Here is a 14,423-nt window from a genome sequence, read left to right as displayed (position 1 = left end):
GACCCCTCGAGCCACCGAGGGAAATGCCCGGATGTTGGCCAAAAGCGCGCCACTGCTGCCCGCCGGCCGCCTCGTCCATATTCATGCGGCGGGGCGGGGCCGGCCCGCGAGGCGAGCCATTATTCATGAGCTTTCGCGCGCTTTTGCCGACCACGTGGGTCTGTTTGCGCGCGGAATCCGGCTGGGCAGGAAGAGGCGGCGGTGATGGCGGTGAGCGGCCGGGCCGGGGCCGGGGCCGGGACAGCGGAGCGGAGCGGAGCGGCCCCCCCCACCCCCGCGGGGTGCAGACCCCGGTTGCTCCGCGCCGCGGGGGTCTCGGCACTGCGGTCACGGTGGCGCGGGGTCCAGAGGGAGTTTCGCGGCGGGAGGGGGGGGGCGCGCGGAATGAAAGGGGGTGCGGTGGCCGGGGACACCCGAAATGCCGTGGGCAGTTTCCCACGTGCCCCGCACCGGAGAGGAGAGCGCGGCGGGGGGGTTGGAGATTGGGGCCCTTCCTCTCCGTCCGGCTGCTCTGGGCTCGAGGAGTGGCTTTCCCCCCCACTCTCCCCGGCGTTTCCGTTGTCATTTGCAAGGAGCGCTAATTATTTTAATTCACCCCCCCCACTCCGGGAAACAGCCCTCGTCGCTGATCCGTGGCCCCCTTCTGACCGCCGCCCCCCACGGCAGAGGCTCCTGGGAGCGCTGCCCCCGCTCTCCCCCTGCGGCCCGGTGCCCCGGACCCCCCTCACCCCCTCCCTCCTGTCCTGGCAGGACTCCTCCGAATCGCAGGCGGTGGCCACCAGCCCCGTGCGCAGCTCACGCCGGGGCGATGCCTTCACGTCCAGCCCCGGCCGGGACCTGCCCCCCTTCGAGGATGAGTCCGAAGGGCTGCTGGGGACCGAGGGGCTCCCCGAAGAGGAGGAGGAAGGGGAAGAGCTCTTCGGGGAAGGGATGGAAAGGTAAGGAAACCGGTGGGAGCCAGCTTCTGAGGGGGTGTGTGTGTTTGGGAGGGGGTTTTGCTAATGGGATGTCAGAACAGCTGGCAACGTGGGGGCTTTCAGCCATGGTGGGGTCCCTCTGCTGTGCTGGTAGCTGGGGTGAGGAGGCCGAAGAGATACTGGAGAGTGGAGAAAAGGTCAGGTCATGGTGTCTTTTAAGGTCCTGGAAGAGCAGAGTAAATTGAAAGCTGGGAGCAAAGCACCATCATGATCCAGTGTGAGTAAACCAGGATCTCCCCAGATGTGCGGTGTGCATCCAGCCCAGCTCCTTACTTCTGCAGGTGTAAATTTTAATGCTTTGTTACAGAGCCAGGCCTGCCAGCGAGCTGGTGAACTTTACAATACAAAGGCTTGGATGCTGGCGTTCATAACCATGGTGCTAAAGTCCTTTGTGCTTCAGGGCACCTTCCCTTGTGAAGTGCCTTCCTGCTCAACACCTTCAGTCTTGCTGCCCAACACCTGTCCTGACACCCTCTCCAGCCAGAGGAGGGCTGGAGAAAGGCTTTCTGGAGCCTGGCCTGATTCAGTGCTATGTCTGTGCACTAGGGACTACCGCCCCATCCCTGAGCTGGATGTCTATGAAGCAGAGGGCCTGGCCTTGGATGATGAAGATGTGGAGGAGCTGACTGCCAGCCAGCGGGAAGCCGCAGAGCGAGTAATGAGGCAGCGAGATCGCGAGTTGGAGCAGGGCATGGGCCGCATGAGGAGGGGGCTGCTTTACGGTAGGTGGAGATGAGCTGTACCAAGTACAGATGAGCTGATCCCTGTGTGGTTGACTGTAACCTGGCCTTTGTGGGGGAGCTGGACTCTTACCCTCAGATTAGCAGGGAGGTCTCTAGAGCTCCAGTGTATTTGGACTCTTAGTGAAATCTCTGGCTGTGGGCTTGGCTGGACTCCCCAGTGCATGATCCCCTTGATTTGGGCTTAGGAGCTCAGCTGGTGTGTTCTTCTGCTTACATGTTTGTTGCTGAAACAAAGTCAGGATCCTGGGCCTGTATCAAGGGTTTGGGATTCTCACCAAGCATATGCTGTAGAGTTTGTTGGTATTGGTGTTCCTATAGAGACTTTTGTGGGCTGAATGAGAGGGCCTTTGATGCACTTGGAAACCCATTCCATGGCCTTGGTTCATCACTGTATTAACGGATATGACTGTGTGCTGTTGCATACAAATCTTATTCACCCCCGTAAAGTCTTTAGCTACCTTGTGGAAGATGTAGGAGCCAGTCTAGAACTGGATTTAGACTGGGCCTGGGATGGCTCTTGGTTTGTATCCCAGGCTCCAACCTCTTCGCTTCCACAGCCCATATGATCTGACTGTGACTAATCCAAAGAGTGGGAATAGGAATCCCAGCTCTTCAACAATATTTCCTCCCAACCCTTAGATAGTGACGACGAAGATGAAGACCGTCCTTCACGGAAGAGGCGTCTGGCAGAACGGGCTGCTGAAGGCATGGAAGAGGAAGATGAAGACATGATTGAGAGCATTGAGAATCTGGAAGACATGAAAGGGCATTCAGTGAGGGAGTGGGTTTCCATGGCAGCTCCCAGGCTTGAGATCTACCACCGCTTCAAGAACTTCTTGAAGACCCATGTGGATGACCGTGGACACAATGTCTTCAAGGAGAGGATCAGCGACATGTGCAAAGGTAGGGCTGGGTGATTTGAGGCTCTCTTCTCTTTATGTGGGTCACAGTACTTTGCAGTCCGTAGGTGAGTTTTCTCTGCCTGCCCTGTTTGTCCCAGACATTGAGTCAGCACTTTAAGAAGCTCTGATGCTGCTGGAGAGAAATGAATAATGGAAGCATGTCTGTTATCTTTGATTCTGGCTGACTAATTAGAAGGCCCCTGGCGTCTGCTGCTCATCAATATTCATATGGTAGAAATGCTAGCAACAGAATATGTGGGGCAACAGACAGTGGTCTGCAAGCTTGCAATCTGAAAGAGACAACAATTGCTTGCTGTCTGTGCCAGTTACTTTCTCACACTGGAAACTGGATTATCCAGCGAGCGGGCACAAATAGACCTTGTGACTTTGAAAACTATGTCAGTGTTGCAGCTTTGTATTCTGACGAGGCACTGCCAGAAGAGGCAGTAATTAAGACTGTCATTGATAAATTTTAGAAACAGAAGTTGTCACATCTAAGAACAGCTCATGTAACTACAGTTGTTTGTATTTCTTCTTTGTATTGAGGGAGAAGCTCAAGTAGTGGATCAGGGTCAGTGTTACACAGCTAGGAAATAAAAGACATTTGTTTTGTCCCTTTCCAGGAATGTAAGATGCAGAAGGTTTTTGCCAGCCATTCAGCACAGTTGTGTCTCCTATTAACTTCTGTTTCCTGGAGGTCTGCGTGTTGGGCTGGAGTTGTGTGTTGGGCTGAGGCTTTTGAGACTCAGGAACACTGAGCCTGGAAAGTGTCTGTGCTGAACTGGAGAGAAACAATCACAAATTTGGTACCGATGAAAAATTTGGCAGAGAAATAAAGTAAAAAGAGTTGTCAACAATTTGAAAATGGGTTGAACTCTAAACATTTTTCAGGGAAGGTGCAGACATCTGCAGCCTGCAGGGTACAGGCTTGTCTGTTCTGGCTATCTTTTGCGGTCTCCTTGAGGAGTGAGCAGGTTGAAAATACAATTCACTCCGTCTTTTTCTTAAGAGAACAGAGAGAGTCTGGTGGTGAACTACGAGGATCTGGCAGCCCAGGAACATGTCCTTGCCTACTTTCTGCCCGAGGCCCCAGCAGAAATGCTGAAGATCTTTGATGAGGCAGCCAAGGAAGTGGTGTTGGCCATGTACCCCAAATATGACCGTATTGCTCAGGAGATCCATGTCCGTATCTCCCACCTCCCTCTGGTGGAAGAGTTGCGGTCGCTCAGGTAAGCAACAGTATCACCAGCAGGGCTGTGGGGCCTGCAGCAGGCTTTGGGGTGCTCAGGAGAACTAGTCTGCAAGCTAAAGCTCTGGGTAAGTCCAACAGGATGACTGAGCTTATTGCAGAAAGAAAGTCAGTTTAATGTCCCCAAAGGTAAAATAGAAACTCTGCAAGAAAACTCCTACTGATAACTGGTTCTTACTAGGCCTTTGGGACCTGCACCTTGTAGAATATTTCTGTAGGGTGTTCTGCCTTCTGTGCCCTGCAGGCATCCAGCATCTTGCTGTCTTTCCTCAGGCAACTGCACCTGAATCAGTTGATCCGGACCAGCGGAGTGGTGACGAGTTGCACAGGGGTCTTGCCTCAGCTCAGCATGGTCAAATACAACTGCAGCAAGTGCAGCTTCATCTTGGGACCCTTTTTCCAGTCTCAGAACCAGGAGGTGAAACCTGGTTCCTGTCCAGAGTGTCAGTCTCTTGGCCCCTTTGAAATCAACATGGAAGAGGTAAGAGATGTGCTTGCCTGCATGGGGCTGTCTGCTTGTCCTGCCCAGGCTGCCGCACTGCCTGTTCCTCCCAGCCCTGCCTGGGCTCCCACCCTTGGAACAGGCTTGGTGCCGGGAGAGGGTCTACTGCTGTATCGAGGGGTCTGTGAAGATAGATCTTGTCTATTTGAGCTCTTGACCTGAATCTGCCCCATCTAGTAGTCAAAAGTCATTTACTACCTTGTTGTAAGTGTTTGGGCTCAATCTTTTGACACAGTCATCTCTGTGGTACGCAGTTACTTATCCATACTGTAGAAATGCAGGCACAGACTGTCCAGCTCTCCTTCACAGTATTTCTTGTTCTGCCAGCTAAGGAAACTAAAGGATAGTAGGAAAATCATTGATGTGGAGCTTCTGACTTTAATTCTTTACTTTGATATCTTTAACCATCACAAGTGGAGCATCCTGCTACTGGGAACTGGTCCAGTATTTGGGTGGACAAACATTGTGGAGGCTGAAACACAATGGTGATATGTGGCACAGTGCTTTCCTATCCCCATTGTTGTCTGTCACACCCTGGAATTGCTCCTCACAACCTCCATCCTCCCATGCTCATAGTTTTCTAATTAAAGTATCGCGAATCTTTGAATGGACCTTCTCTGATGAGGTGCCTTTGAAAAACATCAGCCGTGCTGATGCCTGCCAGACTTGCTGAGTAACTTTTATTTTTTTGCTGCAGACTGTCTATCAGAACTATCAGCGCATCAAAATCCAGGAGAGCCCTGGGAAGGTAGCTGCCGGCAGGCTGCCTCGCTCCAAGGACGCCATTCTCCTCGCCGATCTGGTTGACAGCTGCAAGCCAGGGGATGAGATTGTAAGTACGTTGTTGAACTCCAGCATGGGGTGAGCACAGAGCACTTTTTAAATCTAACAATGACATCACAGGAACAGATGTTAGGATTTTGGGAGGGATTGTCCTCAGATGCATTTGGGCAGCTACTTTTTAAGACTTGGTATCTTTAAATGGAGAGGGGCTTGCTTTGCACTGTGCAGGCTCTGACAATACCATCTCCTGTTTCCCAGGAGCTAACAGGGATCTACCATAACAACTATGATGGCTCCTTAAACACTGCCAACGGGTTCCCAGTGTTTGCGACTGTGATCCTGGCCAACCACATTGCCAAGAAGGACAACAAGCTGGCTATTGGAGAACTGACGGATGAAGATGTGAAAGTGATTGTAGGTCTGTCCAAGGATGAGCAAATTGGGGAGAAGGTAGGTCAGCCTCAGACATCTTTTCCTGTTGATAGCTTACTGTCACCTGGCAGCTGGATCAGAAAGGGTCAGCTGGCCAGACAGTGGTTAAAGATACTTTTAGAAATCCCAGTTCCCTCTGAATGATCTTCTGTAGCTCTCAGACAGCTGTTGATGAAAGTGAGTTATAGGAGGGAAGTAAATAAGAAACTTCCCTTGAACTTTTGGGGGTCAAATTTTCTGTTTCTTCCCTTCCTTCTCTGAGCCTTCCACATCACAACAGGGCTGGAAGACAAGTGAGAGGCACTCAGACACTGCTTATATCTGATCATTGTTTTTTCTCACCGTATCTTGAACGTAAAGTGAGGGAAGTGTTCTCAGGAACCAATGCTTGTGTCTCCAGTCCCCTTAAGGGGATGTTATTACTTAGCTTAAGCTGTAGTAGAGATCTTAGCTTTGCTTCTCTCTGCATGCTAAGACCTGAATCCAGTACTTGAAAGAACAAAGCTCCTGGATCGGTGCATGTTCAACCTCAACTCTGTAATAGAGGGACTTCACTCTGTGTTGCCTTGGTCATGCTGTTTTTGTATTGATTGCTGTTCCCAGTGGGTGGAGCAGCTTCAGTTGAGCCAGGACTGTTTTAACATCAGTAGTCTCCAGCGTCAGGCTATTATCAGAATACCCTTGAGAAGATAAGCCAGTTATTCATAATATTTGACCATAATGACAATTTATGTGCGGCACAGCCCATCCAGCTACTATCATGTGCAGTGAGTAAGTCTCAAATCAAGGTCTCCAGCTTTGCCACAGGTGATAACAGGCACTGTGGCGTGCTTTGTGCACAACAGGAGTGTGGAGGCAGTCACAGCAGCTTTCAGCACCAGACTACACAAGCCACCATGCCCCAACAGCACCATTTTTGTGAAGATCCTTTAGGGGACTCTGGGTAGTTACCTTTGAAAAAGCACTCTCATCATAGATAATAAGACTTTTCAAAGACAGCAGTATTGTAAGGGTATCCATAGATACAGCCCTTTGCTGATTTTCATGCCAAATTCTGCCCAGACTGGGAAATGGTATTCCCTGGACAACTCCTCTGGTTTTTGTTTCAGGTTTTTGCCAGCATTGCGCCATCTATTTACGGGCATGAAGATATCAAGAGGGGCTTGGCTTTAGCTCTCTTCGGTGGAGAGCCCAAAAACCCAGGTGAGTGTTAAGTGTGTCACTTGGGGCTGCTTCACTCAGCTGAAAGCAAATGGATCCGGGTTTGTCCGCACTGTTTTGATGAGAGTGGTTAGAGCTGTCTGTGTTGGAGACAGATGAGGTAACAGACTGAGGGATATCTGTGGTGCAAGTGGCTGCTTTTATCATGCTGAAAACTCTGGCATGACAGTAGAAACTCTAGAACTGGAAACAGCTCCTGCTGCAAACCTGGGCAAGTTTTTATGCCTCCTCCTCTAGGAGGTCGTGTTTGATGCCCCTTCAGAGGTTTGACCTTTTGGTGTCCTGATTTGTTATCATCTCCTTTTCAGAAACGTGTTCAGTGAGGTTAGAAATGCTTTTTTACACACGTGACTGCCTCCAAAGCTGACTTACTTTTTCCCTCAACTTCCCTGTAAAGTGTTTTCCCTGTCTACTCTTTGCCTTCCCTTCAGCTTTGTGGTGTTCAGGGCAGGGTTGCTATCAAGCCGTGCACTCAGCTGCCAACATGTCTCTCCCATTACTGTTGTAGGTGGAAAACACAAAGTCCGTGGTGACATCAATGTGCTTCTGTGCGGAGACCCCGGTACTGCGAAATCACAGTTTCTTAAATACATAGAGAAGGCATCTAGCAGAGCAATCTTCACCACTGGCCAGGGTGCTTCTGCTGTGGGCCTCACAGCCTATGTCCAGAGGCACCCAGTCAGCAAGGAGTGGACTTTGGAGGCAGGAGCCCTTGTGCTGGCTGACAGAGGTGTCTGCCTGATCGATGAATTTGACAAGGTGAGGCCCAGCTTCCTTGCTGTGGAGGGACCATCAGTAACCTCTGCGATGAGGTGATGGTGTAATTCGTGCCATCTCCCAGCTGGCCAAGATTTCTGTGGTTTGCTTATGTCCTTACTGCTCCATAGTGCAATTTGCTACTTTTTCAGAGCATCAGGAGCTGATTCTTTTTAGACATAGATTCAGTTTAAGTCATTTTTGTTTTCTCATAGATGAATGATCAAGATAGGACCAGCATCCACGAAGCCATGGAGCAGCAAAGCATTTCCATCTCCAAAGCAGGCATTGTCACATCCTTGCAAGCCCGCTGCACTGTTATTGCTGCTGCTAATCCCATAGGTAGGTGCTGAGAGACTGCATGACCATCTCAGGCCTCCAGCTTCAGTCCTGCTGGTATGACAAGTGTGGTGCAGCTTGCCCTCCCTCTGCCATGTTTCTTCAGATCAAGTGAGCAGTAAAGTGTCTCTGTGCAGGAGGTCTATGCTTGCTTGAAAGCTTCAGCCCTGGAGCCTGTGTTTGACTTTGAGGTTTGTCTCTATAATCTAGGTGGGCGATATGACCCATCATTAACTTTCTCGGAGAACGTAGACCTGACAGAGCCCATCATCTCTCGATTCGATATCCTGTGTGTGGTGAGAGACACAGTGGACCCTGTGCAGGTACAAGCTGTGCTGTAAATCTGAGCTTGTGCTGGGCTTATGATGCTGCTGTTGAGATGCTCAGCTGCAGTTGCCTACTGAGTTTTGCTGTCCAAGGAGAGTCTTCAGTGTCTGTCCACTGCTCTCTTGTAGGATGAAATGCTTGCCCGGTTTGTTGTTGGCAGCCATATCAAGCACCACCCCAGTAGCAAGGAGGCAGTGAATGGGGACGCCAATGAGATCATTCTTCCCAATACATATGGGGTTGAACCCATTCCCCAGGAGATTCTGAGGAAATACATCATCTATGCCAAAGAGAAGGTCCACCCCAAACTCAACCAGATGGACCAGGACAAGGTGGCCCGGATGTACAGTGACCTCAGGAAAGAGTCTATGGTGAGAATACTGAAGAGGGAGGGGGAGAAGTATGTATCTGGACTGCAAGTCAGCCTGAGAATGCTCCAACATATGTTGACGCATTCTTGCCATTCCCGTCACCAAAGTCTGTGCCACTGTTTTGTGAGAGACAGGCAGATCCTGCGGTGTCTGCTGAAAAGGTGATTCTCCATCTAAATGCAGAGTCTTGCGTGTTGGTGATCTATGGACTGATGGACTGGACACATGTACTAGTGCCTGCCATGGCAAAGTCCTCTTACTGTCACCTGGTCTGGCAAGCTGGCAGGAGATGTTTGCATTCCCTTAGACCCATATGTTCCTGGTATAGAACAGGGAGCTGTTCTGTGTAGAAAGGCACTTCTCTTTTCTCCATGGGATCTCTTACACTCCTTTCATCCTCTCCAAGTGGAAGAGGAATTTGTAGAGGCCAGAGAGAGATTTTTGGAGCCTGGGAAAAGTATATATTTTCTTTTTTAATTGTCCTTTTGTTTCTTTAACTCCTCCTAAAAGTTGCTGGAGGTAACTGGGGATTGCTGTTCCTGCAAAGCCACTGAACAGTAGCAAAGAGGGACCCCACATAGCATGCCCTTGCATCCTGCTGAGTTTAAATGTTGAAGAGGGGAGCCTGTAGTGCTCTATGCAGAATGTGCCAGCAGGTGGCAGAGCCTACTTAATCTGAGACAGTCTTCAAAGGTCCAGCAGCAGGTCCCTGCAGTATGAAGTAGGTCCTGGGCCAGAAACTGCCTGTCTTGCCCCATGTCTTTTATCCTTCACTAAGGATAAGGAGTTGCCTCCTCTTTTCCCACCTTAGGCAACCGGCAGCATCCCCATCACAGTGCGTCACATTGAGTCCATGATCCGGATGGCCGAGGCTCACGCCCGCCTGCACCTGCGGGACTATGTGGTGGAGGATGATGTCAACATGGCCATCCGGGTGATGCTGGAGAGCTTCATCGACACGCAGAAGTTCAGCGTCATGCGGAGCATGCGCAAGGTGGGCACTGGCTGAGCCAAGGGCTGTAGCTGCACCCCAGACCCTGTGGGTTTGACTACAGCCTCCTTGCACTGCCCTGGCTGTGGGAAGAGACTCTGCAAGGGTCTGTCCTGCAGGGTCAGGAACTGAGCCCATGTCAACGTAGCATTGTGAGTCTGAAGGCGCTGCTACGTGACTGTCCTTCATTAGTCTGTGGTAGGACAATGTTTTTGTTGGGGCTGAGAAGGAAGTATGCCGCGAGCCTCTGTATCGAAAGCACTGCCACATCTCTCTCCTTTTTTGACACCTTCCCTGCTATTTTGGCACAGGACTCCCACTGCTGCTGCCAGGTGATCGAGCCTGAGCAGGCAGTTAGTTTCTTCACATTATTTCTAGAGCTCCTCAGGGGACAGTTAACCACAGGGCAGCACTCACTGTGGTTTAGTGCACAGTCTGCCCTTTTCTGTGAGTGGCAGGGGCTGGCTCTGAACAGCTCTTGGCTGGCCACAGCCTGGCATTTGTCCACTCTGAGTGTCTGCCCTCAGTCTGGACAACTTGTGGCCTCTCTCTTTGTCTGCAAACAGCCAGCCAAGTGTGAGTGTCTAGTGGGGAGGCACAGGGCAGCCTGGGCTAAGGAGAGCAGCTCTCTGCCTTCCCCAGGGGCAGCCCTCCCACAGCTGCTTCCCCTGTGGGCAGCACACCTCCATGGCAGTGTCCTGCCAGCCCCCGATAGGCTCCAGAGCCCCTCCAGAGATTTTTAATGGGTCTAAGAGCAGCAGGCAGAGGAGTGTCGTGACTGTCACAGGGCTATGTTTTAAATGCATGTGCAGGTGGCGGTTTGGCAAGGCTGAAGTCCCTTAAGAGACACTAAGGCCACAGGTGGCAGCAATGTCATTTAGTTCCCCTTGCACTCTGTGGGAGGATGGGGTTGGTTGGTGTTGGGCATGGGAGACTGCAGTGCATCACTCAGTTCCTAACTCTTGGCTCATCTCATCCTTCTTCCCAGACATTCTCCCGCTACCTTTCATTCAAGCGAGACAACAACGAGCTGCTGTTGTTCATCCTAAAGCAGCTGGTTGCAGAGCAGGTGATGTACCAGAGAAACCGCTATGGGGCCCAGCAAGACACCATAGAAGTTCCAGAGAAGGACCTGGTGGATAAGGTATGTACTTATCATAACAAGCCACCTCTGGGTTTGGTTCCAGCTCTGTCTGCAGCCTGAGAACCAGAGGTGTTCTCAAATTTGTAACTTGACTTCCTGAGTTACAGTACCAGAAAAAAAAATGGTGTTAGTTTAACCCAGAATCAGGGCTGTCTCATCTGTCTCTGCTCCTCTCTTCTCTGGGAGTGCCATATTCTCCTTCCTCAGTTCTCATGCACCCCTATAAAGCTTTGGGGTTGGAGTGGTAAATCCGGCAGCAAGGCTGGTGGTTTGTAAGTGAAGGAGGACACAAGTTCCCTGGCACTTGTGTTTGAAGAAGCAATGAGGAGAAAAATATCTGCTGTTATGAACTTTCCCAATCCCTCCCGAGACTCACCTTCCTCATCCTTAATAAGTCCTCGTCCCAGTCCTGGGACTGCATTCCTGGCTCTGCCTTTCTCTGCAATGCATTGACCTTGCTTGGCACTAAAGGAGTATTTGATTCCTGGGTTGCTGCTTTTCTGCTCCTTGCATCAAAAAGTCAGAGTAACTACTTCCAGAACCACAGCTTGGTGCTGCCAGTGTGACCACCCCCAGTCAGAGGTCTCCTGCAAAACTCTCTCCCACTGGGTGAGGCATTAGGGGCTTTTGGATATTTGTTACATTCCAGCTCTAGTGGAAGTAAAAGGATGAGCCGAGAGCAGGCAGATGCTGAGCCAGCATCCTCTCTTTGCGCAGCTCTGCCAGTGCTCCTTCCTCCTGACCTGCAGTCTCCCCTGCTACTGCAGTTCTGGTTCCTGCTGAGCAGAGCAGAGATTGCTGACTCAAATTTTATGCAGGCTCTGCTATGGAAAACCACATGGTTCTTATTCTTTTTAAATAAACATTTACCTTTCTCCTCCCTCCTCCTTCTCCTCCCAGGCCCGGCAGATCAACATCCACAACCTCTCAGCCTTCTACGACAGTGAAGTGTTCAAGATGAACAGGTTCAGCCGAGATGTGAAGCGGAAGCTGATTGTCCAGCAGTTCTGAGGCTGGAAGCAGAGTTCACCACATGCTCCTGTGAGACGAAACCTCCATCTTGCAGCCCTCACAGGAACGATACAGAGATCACAATCCAGAGGGACTAAGGTGCACATTCTCTTGCTTGCTTTGTGCCTTATGGATTAAGGGAGTGCTGAGCTGCTGAAGATCTTGTAAATAGAACAGAGTTAAGTAGTTAAATGCCCAGCCAAGTCTGTTTAGCAACTTTGTTCAGTGTTTTGCCTTGTAGCTAAGCACAACAGGGAGGGAATTGCTGGCCACATAAATGGCGTGTTTGCTGTTTCTTTGTTGGTAGTTATTATGGGCTCATCTGTAGGAGGGACCAAGTTGGAGCATTCGAAAAGCATTTGTCTGCCTTATCCACGCCCCTTGGATTGCAAGCACCCTTGGGGATTCTCTTTTCCCATCTCTGGCGACTGTGCAGCCTGCTGGGTGATAACTGAGACTGCTTTCAACTCTTCATGAACCAGCCAGCCTCTCTGCTCTAGGCCTTTGTGCCTGACACTTGACATTTCCCCAGGTGCCTGCACAGGCTGACCTTGTGCTTGATTTCTGCAAGGAGGAGGCGGAGTGGACAGAGGAAGATGAGAACTGAAATAAAACATAACTATTTCTAATATTAGTGGTGATCTGTATGGGCAGTGAAAGCTCCTTCAGTGCCTGCCAGGGCAGCGTCCAGAAGCCTTAGGGACGAGGCTTCCCCTGCCTTACTGGGCGTTAGCTCTGTGCAGCTGTCAGCAGATGTGAGTTTATGGCTGGATCGAAGTGCTGGCACCTAAACTGAACACCATCTCTCACACCCATTTGTTGAGGGTGAAGTACTCATGGTGTTGGTTTTGGGAGTAGCAGTGGAGGAGCCCTGAGCTGTTCAGGGAGGACAGGATGGGCTCAGTGTTCACATGCTATTTTCTTATTGTGTGCATTTTGAATACATTTGTTTTTCAATACTTTTCTGTTTCCTCCTCTTTTGGGAACTCCTGCAGCCACGGGGGGAAGGAAGAGCATAACTGAGCAACTAGGGTGCTGGACCAGCTGCTCAGCAGTTTGTGGTGCTGGGTTTGGGTACAAACACATCCCGTGTTTACTCTTGAAGTTACTGGGAATTGCCAGTGATGGTTTCTCAGCTTTGCACATCCTCTCTGTGGATAGATACCAAAACATGGCTATCCACAGGACAGTGTCATGAATACTGCGGTTCCCATCCAGGGTCTGACTGCAGTGGCTCCTTCCCTGTCTTGCCTGCTTATTGGAGCACTGGTCCCTCTGTGGGGCTGTCTCCTGTAAATCTACTATCACCTTGGGACTGTCCTGTCACAGTATCTATCTCCCACCTCCCTTTCCCACTCTTGCATTAGACGGCCTTGATCCCATGTCCTGGCTCACACTTGGATTCCAGTCTGGGAGAGGCAGTAAACCCTCTCCAAGACGCAGCTGAGGTCTGTAGAGAATGCTTTGCCTGGCTGGACTTACGGGACTGTAAGGCATCTCCTGCCGCCTGTGCTTGAGAGAATTTGTGAGCTGGCTGCTGCAGTTGTGTGCTGGCCCCGCAGACATGGCTCTGGCTGTCGACACTGGCGTTTGTCATGGTGATGTGCATGCGTGTGTGTCATCTCAGCCTGGTTGGTACTCGGGAGCTAGCGGTGCTTGAACCCTGCTGGGGGCTTAGCACATGACTCTCAGCCCGAAACTGGCTCCGCGTGTTGCCTTTTCTGTCTGCCAGCTCCCTCCTGTGTATTTGTTTAACTGTTTTGGCTGGGTTTTTTTCCCTTCCCGCTGGATCTCTTGTCTACCAGGGCTTTACACAGGCAGCCAACAGAGATACTTTCCTGGCATGCCTTCCCTGCCTGAGCTAGCCCTTTGCCCCCTGAATGTGTGCCTGGGTCAGGTGTGCGCTGGGCTTGGCGGAGCTGCCGTGTGCCTGGAACCACCATCTGGTGAGGCCCAGGGCGGTTCCTCCGGGCTGGGCACAGAGCTGTTGGCACCTCACCTCCTATTGCCAGAGGCTGTGGGCAGAGGGCATCCCTGGGGAGAGCAACTGCCAACACTTGCCAGCTGAGCGTAGCTCTGCGGGAACCCACGTACCTTGCTGGGGGAAGTGCTGGCCCTGCAATAGCAAAACCGGCAGTAACGAGGGATGCCGCAAGCTTGTCAAGCAAACTGAATTTGTGTGTTGTGGGGATGAACTCTGGGTGTGGGAGGAGAATGAGGCTTTGTGTCGCACTGGAAAAACACAAAATGCTTCCTAAACACTTGCAACCTTGTGAAGGCTCTGTTATGCCTGTAGTGACCCCTACAGAGTTAAATACGTGGCCCAGCACGTCACCACAAACCATGAGACAATACACAGGAGTGGTGTGGGACTCCTGATTTTCCCTGCTGCTGGACAGGGCTGCTGATAGTCACCATTCAATTTTGTCCTACAACTCACTCCTGCCTCCTATGCTCTGCTCCCAGCTCACCTGGCACACAGTGTGAGCAGTGGCAACAGAGATGCCATTGCTGGAGTCGCTTGTTTGTCACTGCTCACTCTGCCTCCTCCTGAATCCTCACGACAGAGGCAGTTGTGCCCTCCCACGTTGCTGTGTTGCCAGCATCCAGCAGAGCAATGAATTCTTGCAGCTGCGCCCTTGCTAACGTTGGCATCAGCCGCTCAGCGGAGTGTT

The 14,423-nt window shown here is 51.2% G+C and overlaps 1 protein-coding gene across 1 annotated transcript; it reads left to right on the top strand.

The window, feature by feature from the left end:
* Positions 1 to 143: 143 nt before the first annotated feature.
* MCM2 (minichromosome maintenance complex component 2) lies at positions 144 to 12,707 on the top strand. Its single transcript, XM_086755575.1, has 16 exons — positions 144 to 210; positions 751 to 938; positions 1,524 to 1,699; positions 2,360 to 2,623; positions 3,632 to 3,851; positions 4,145 to 4,352; positions 5,071 to 5,205; positions 5,415 to 5,606; positions 6,698 to 6,791; positions 7,318 to 7,568; positions 7,781 to 7,907; positions 8,115 to 8,227; positions 8,360 to 8,602; positions 9,414 to 9,596; positions 10,582 to 10,737; positions 11,638 to 12,707. The coding sequence occupies exons 1-16, from the start codon at positions 205 to 207 to the stop codon at positions 11,746 to 11,748; spliced, it is 2,667 nt and encodes an 888-aa protein (XP_086611701.1). The 5' UTR covers positions 144 to 204; the 3' UTR covers positions 11,749 to 12,707.
* The last annotated feature ends 1,716 nt before the right edge of the window (positions 12,708 to 14,423 follow it).

Source organism: Chlamydotis macqueenii, chromosome 10 (genome assembly GCF_036417535.1).
Source record: "Chlamydotis macqueenii isolate bChlMac1 chromosome 10, bChlMac1.mat, whole genome shotgun sequence".
NCBI classification, from domain to species: Eukaryota; Metazoa; Chordata; class Aves; order Otidiformes; family Otididae; genus Chlamydotis; species Chlamydotis macqueenii.
Note: the sequence above shows the minus strand (reverse complement) of the source record. Positions and strands in the feature narration are given on the sequence as shown.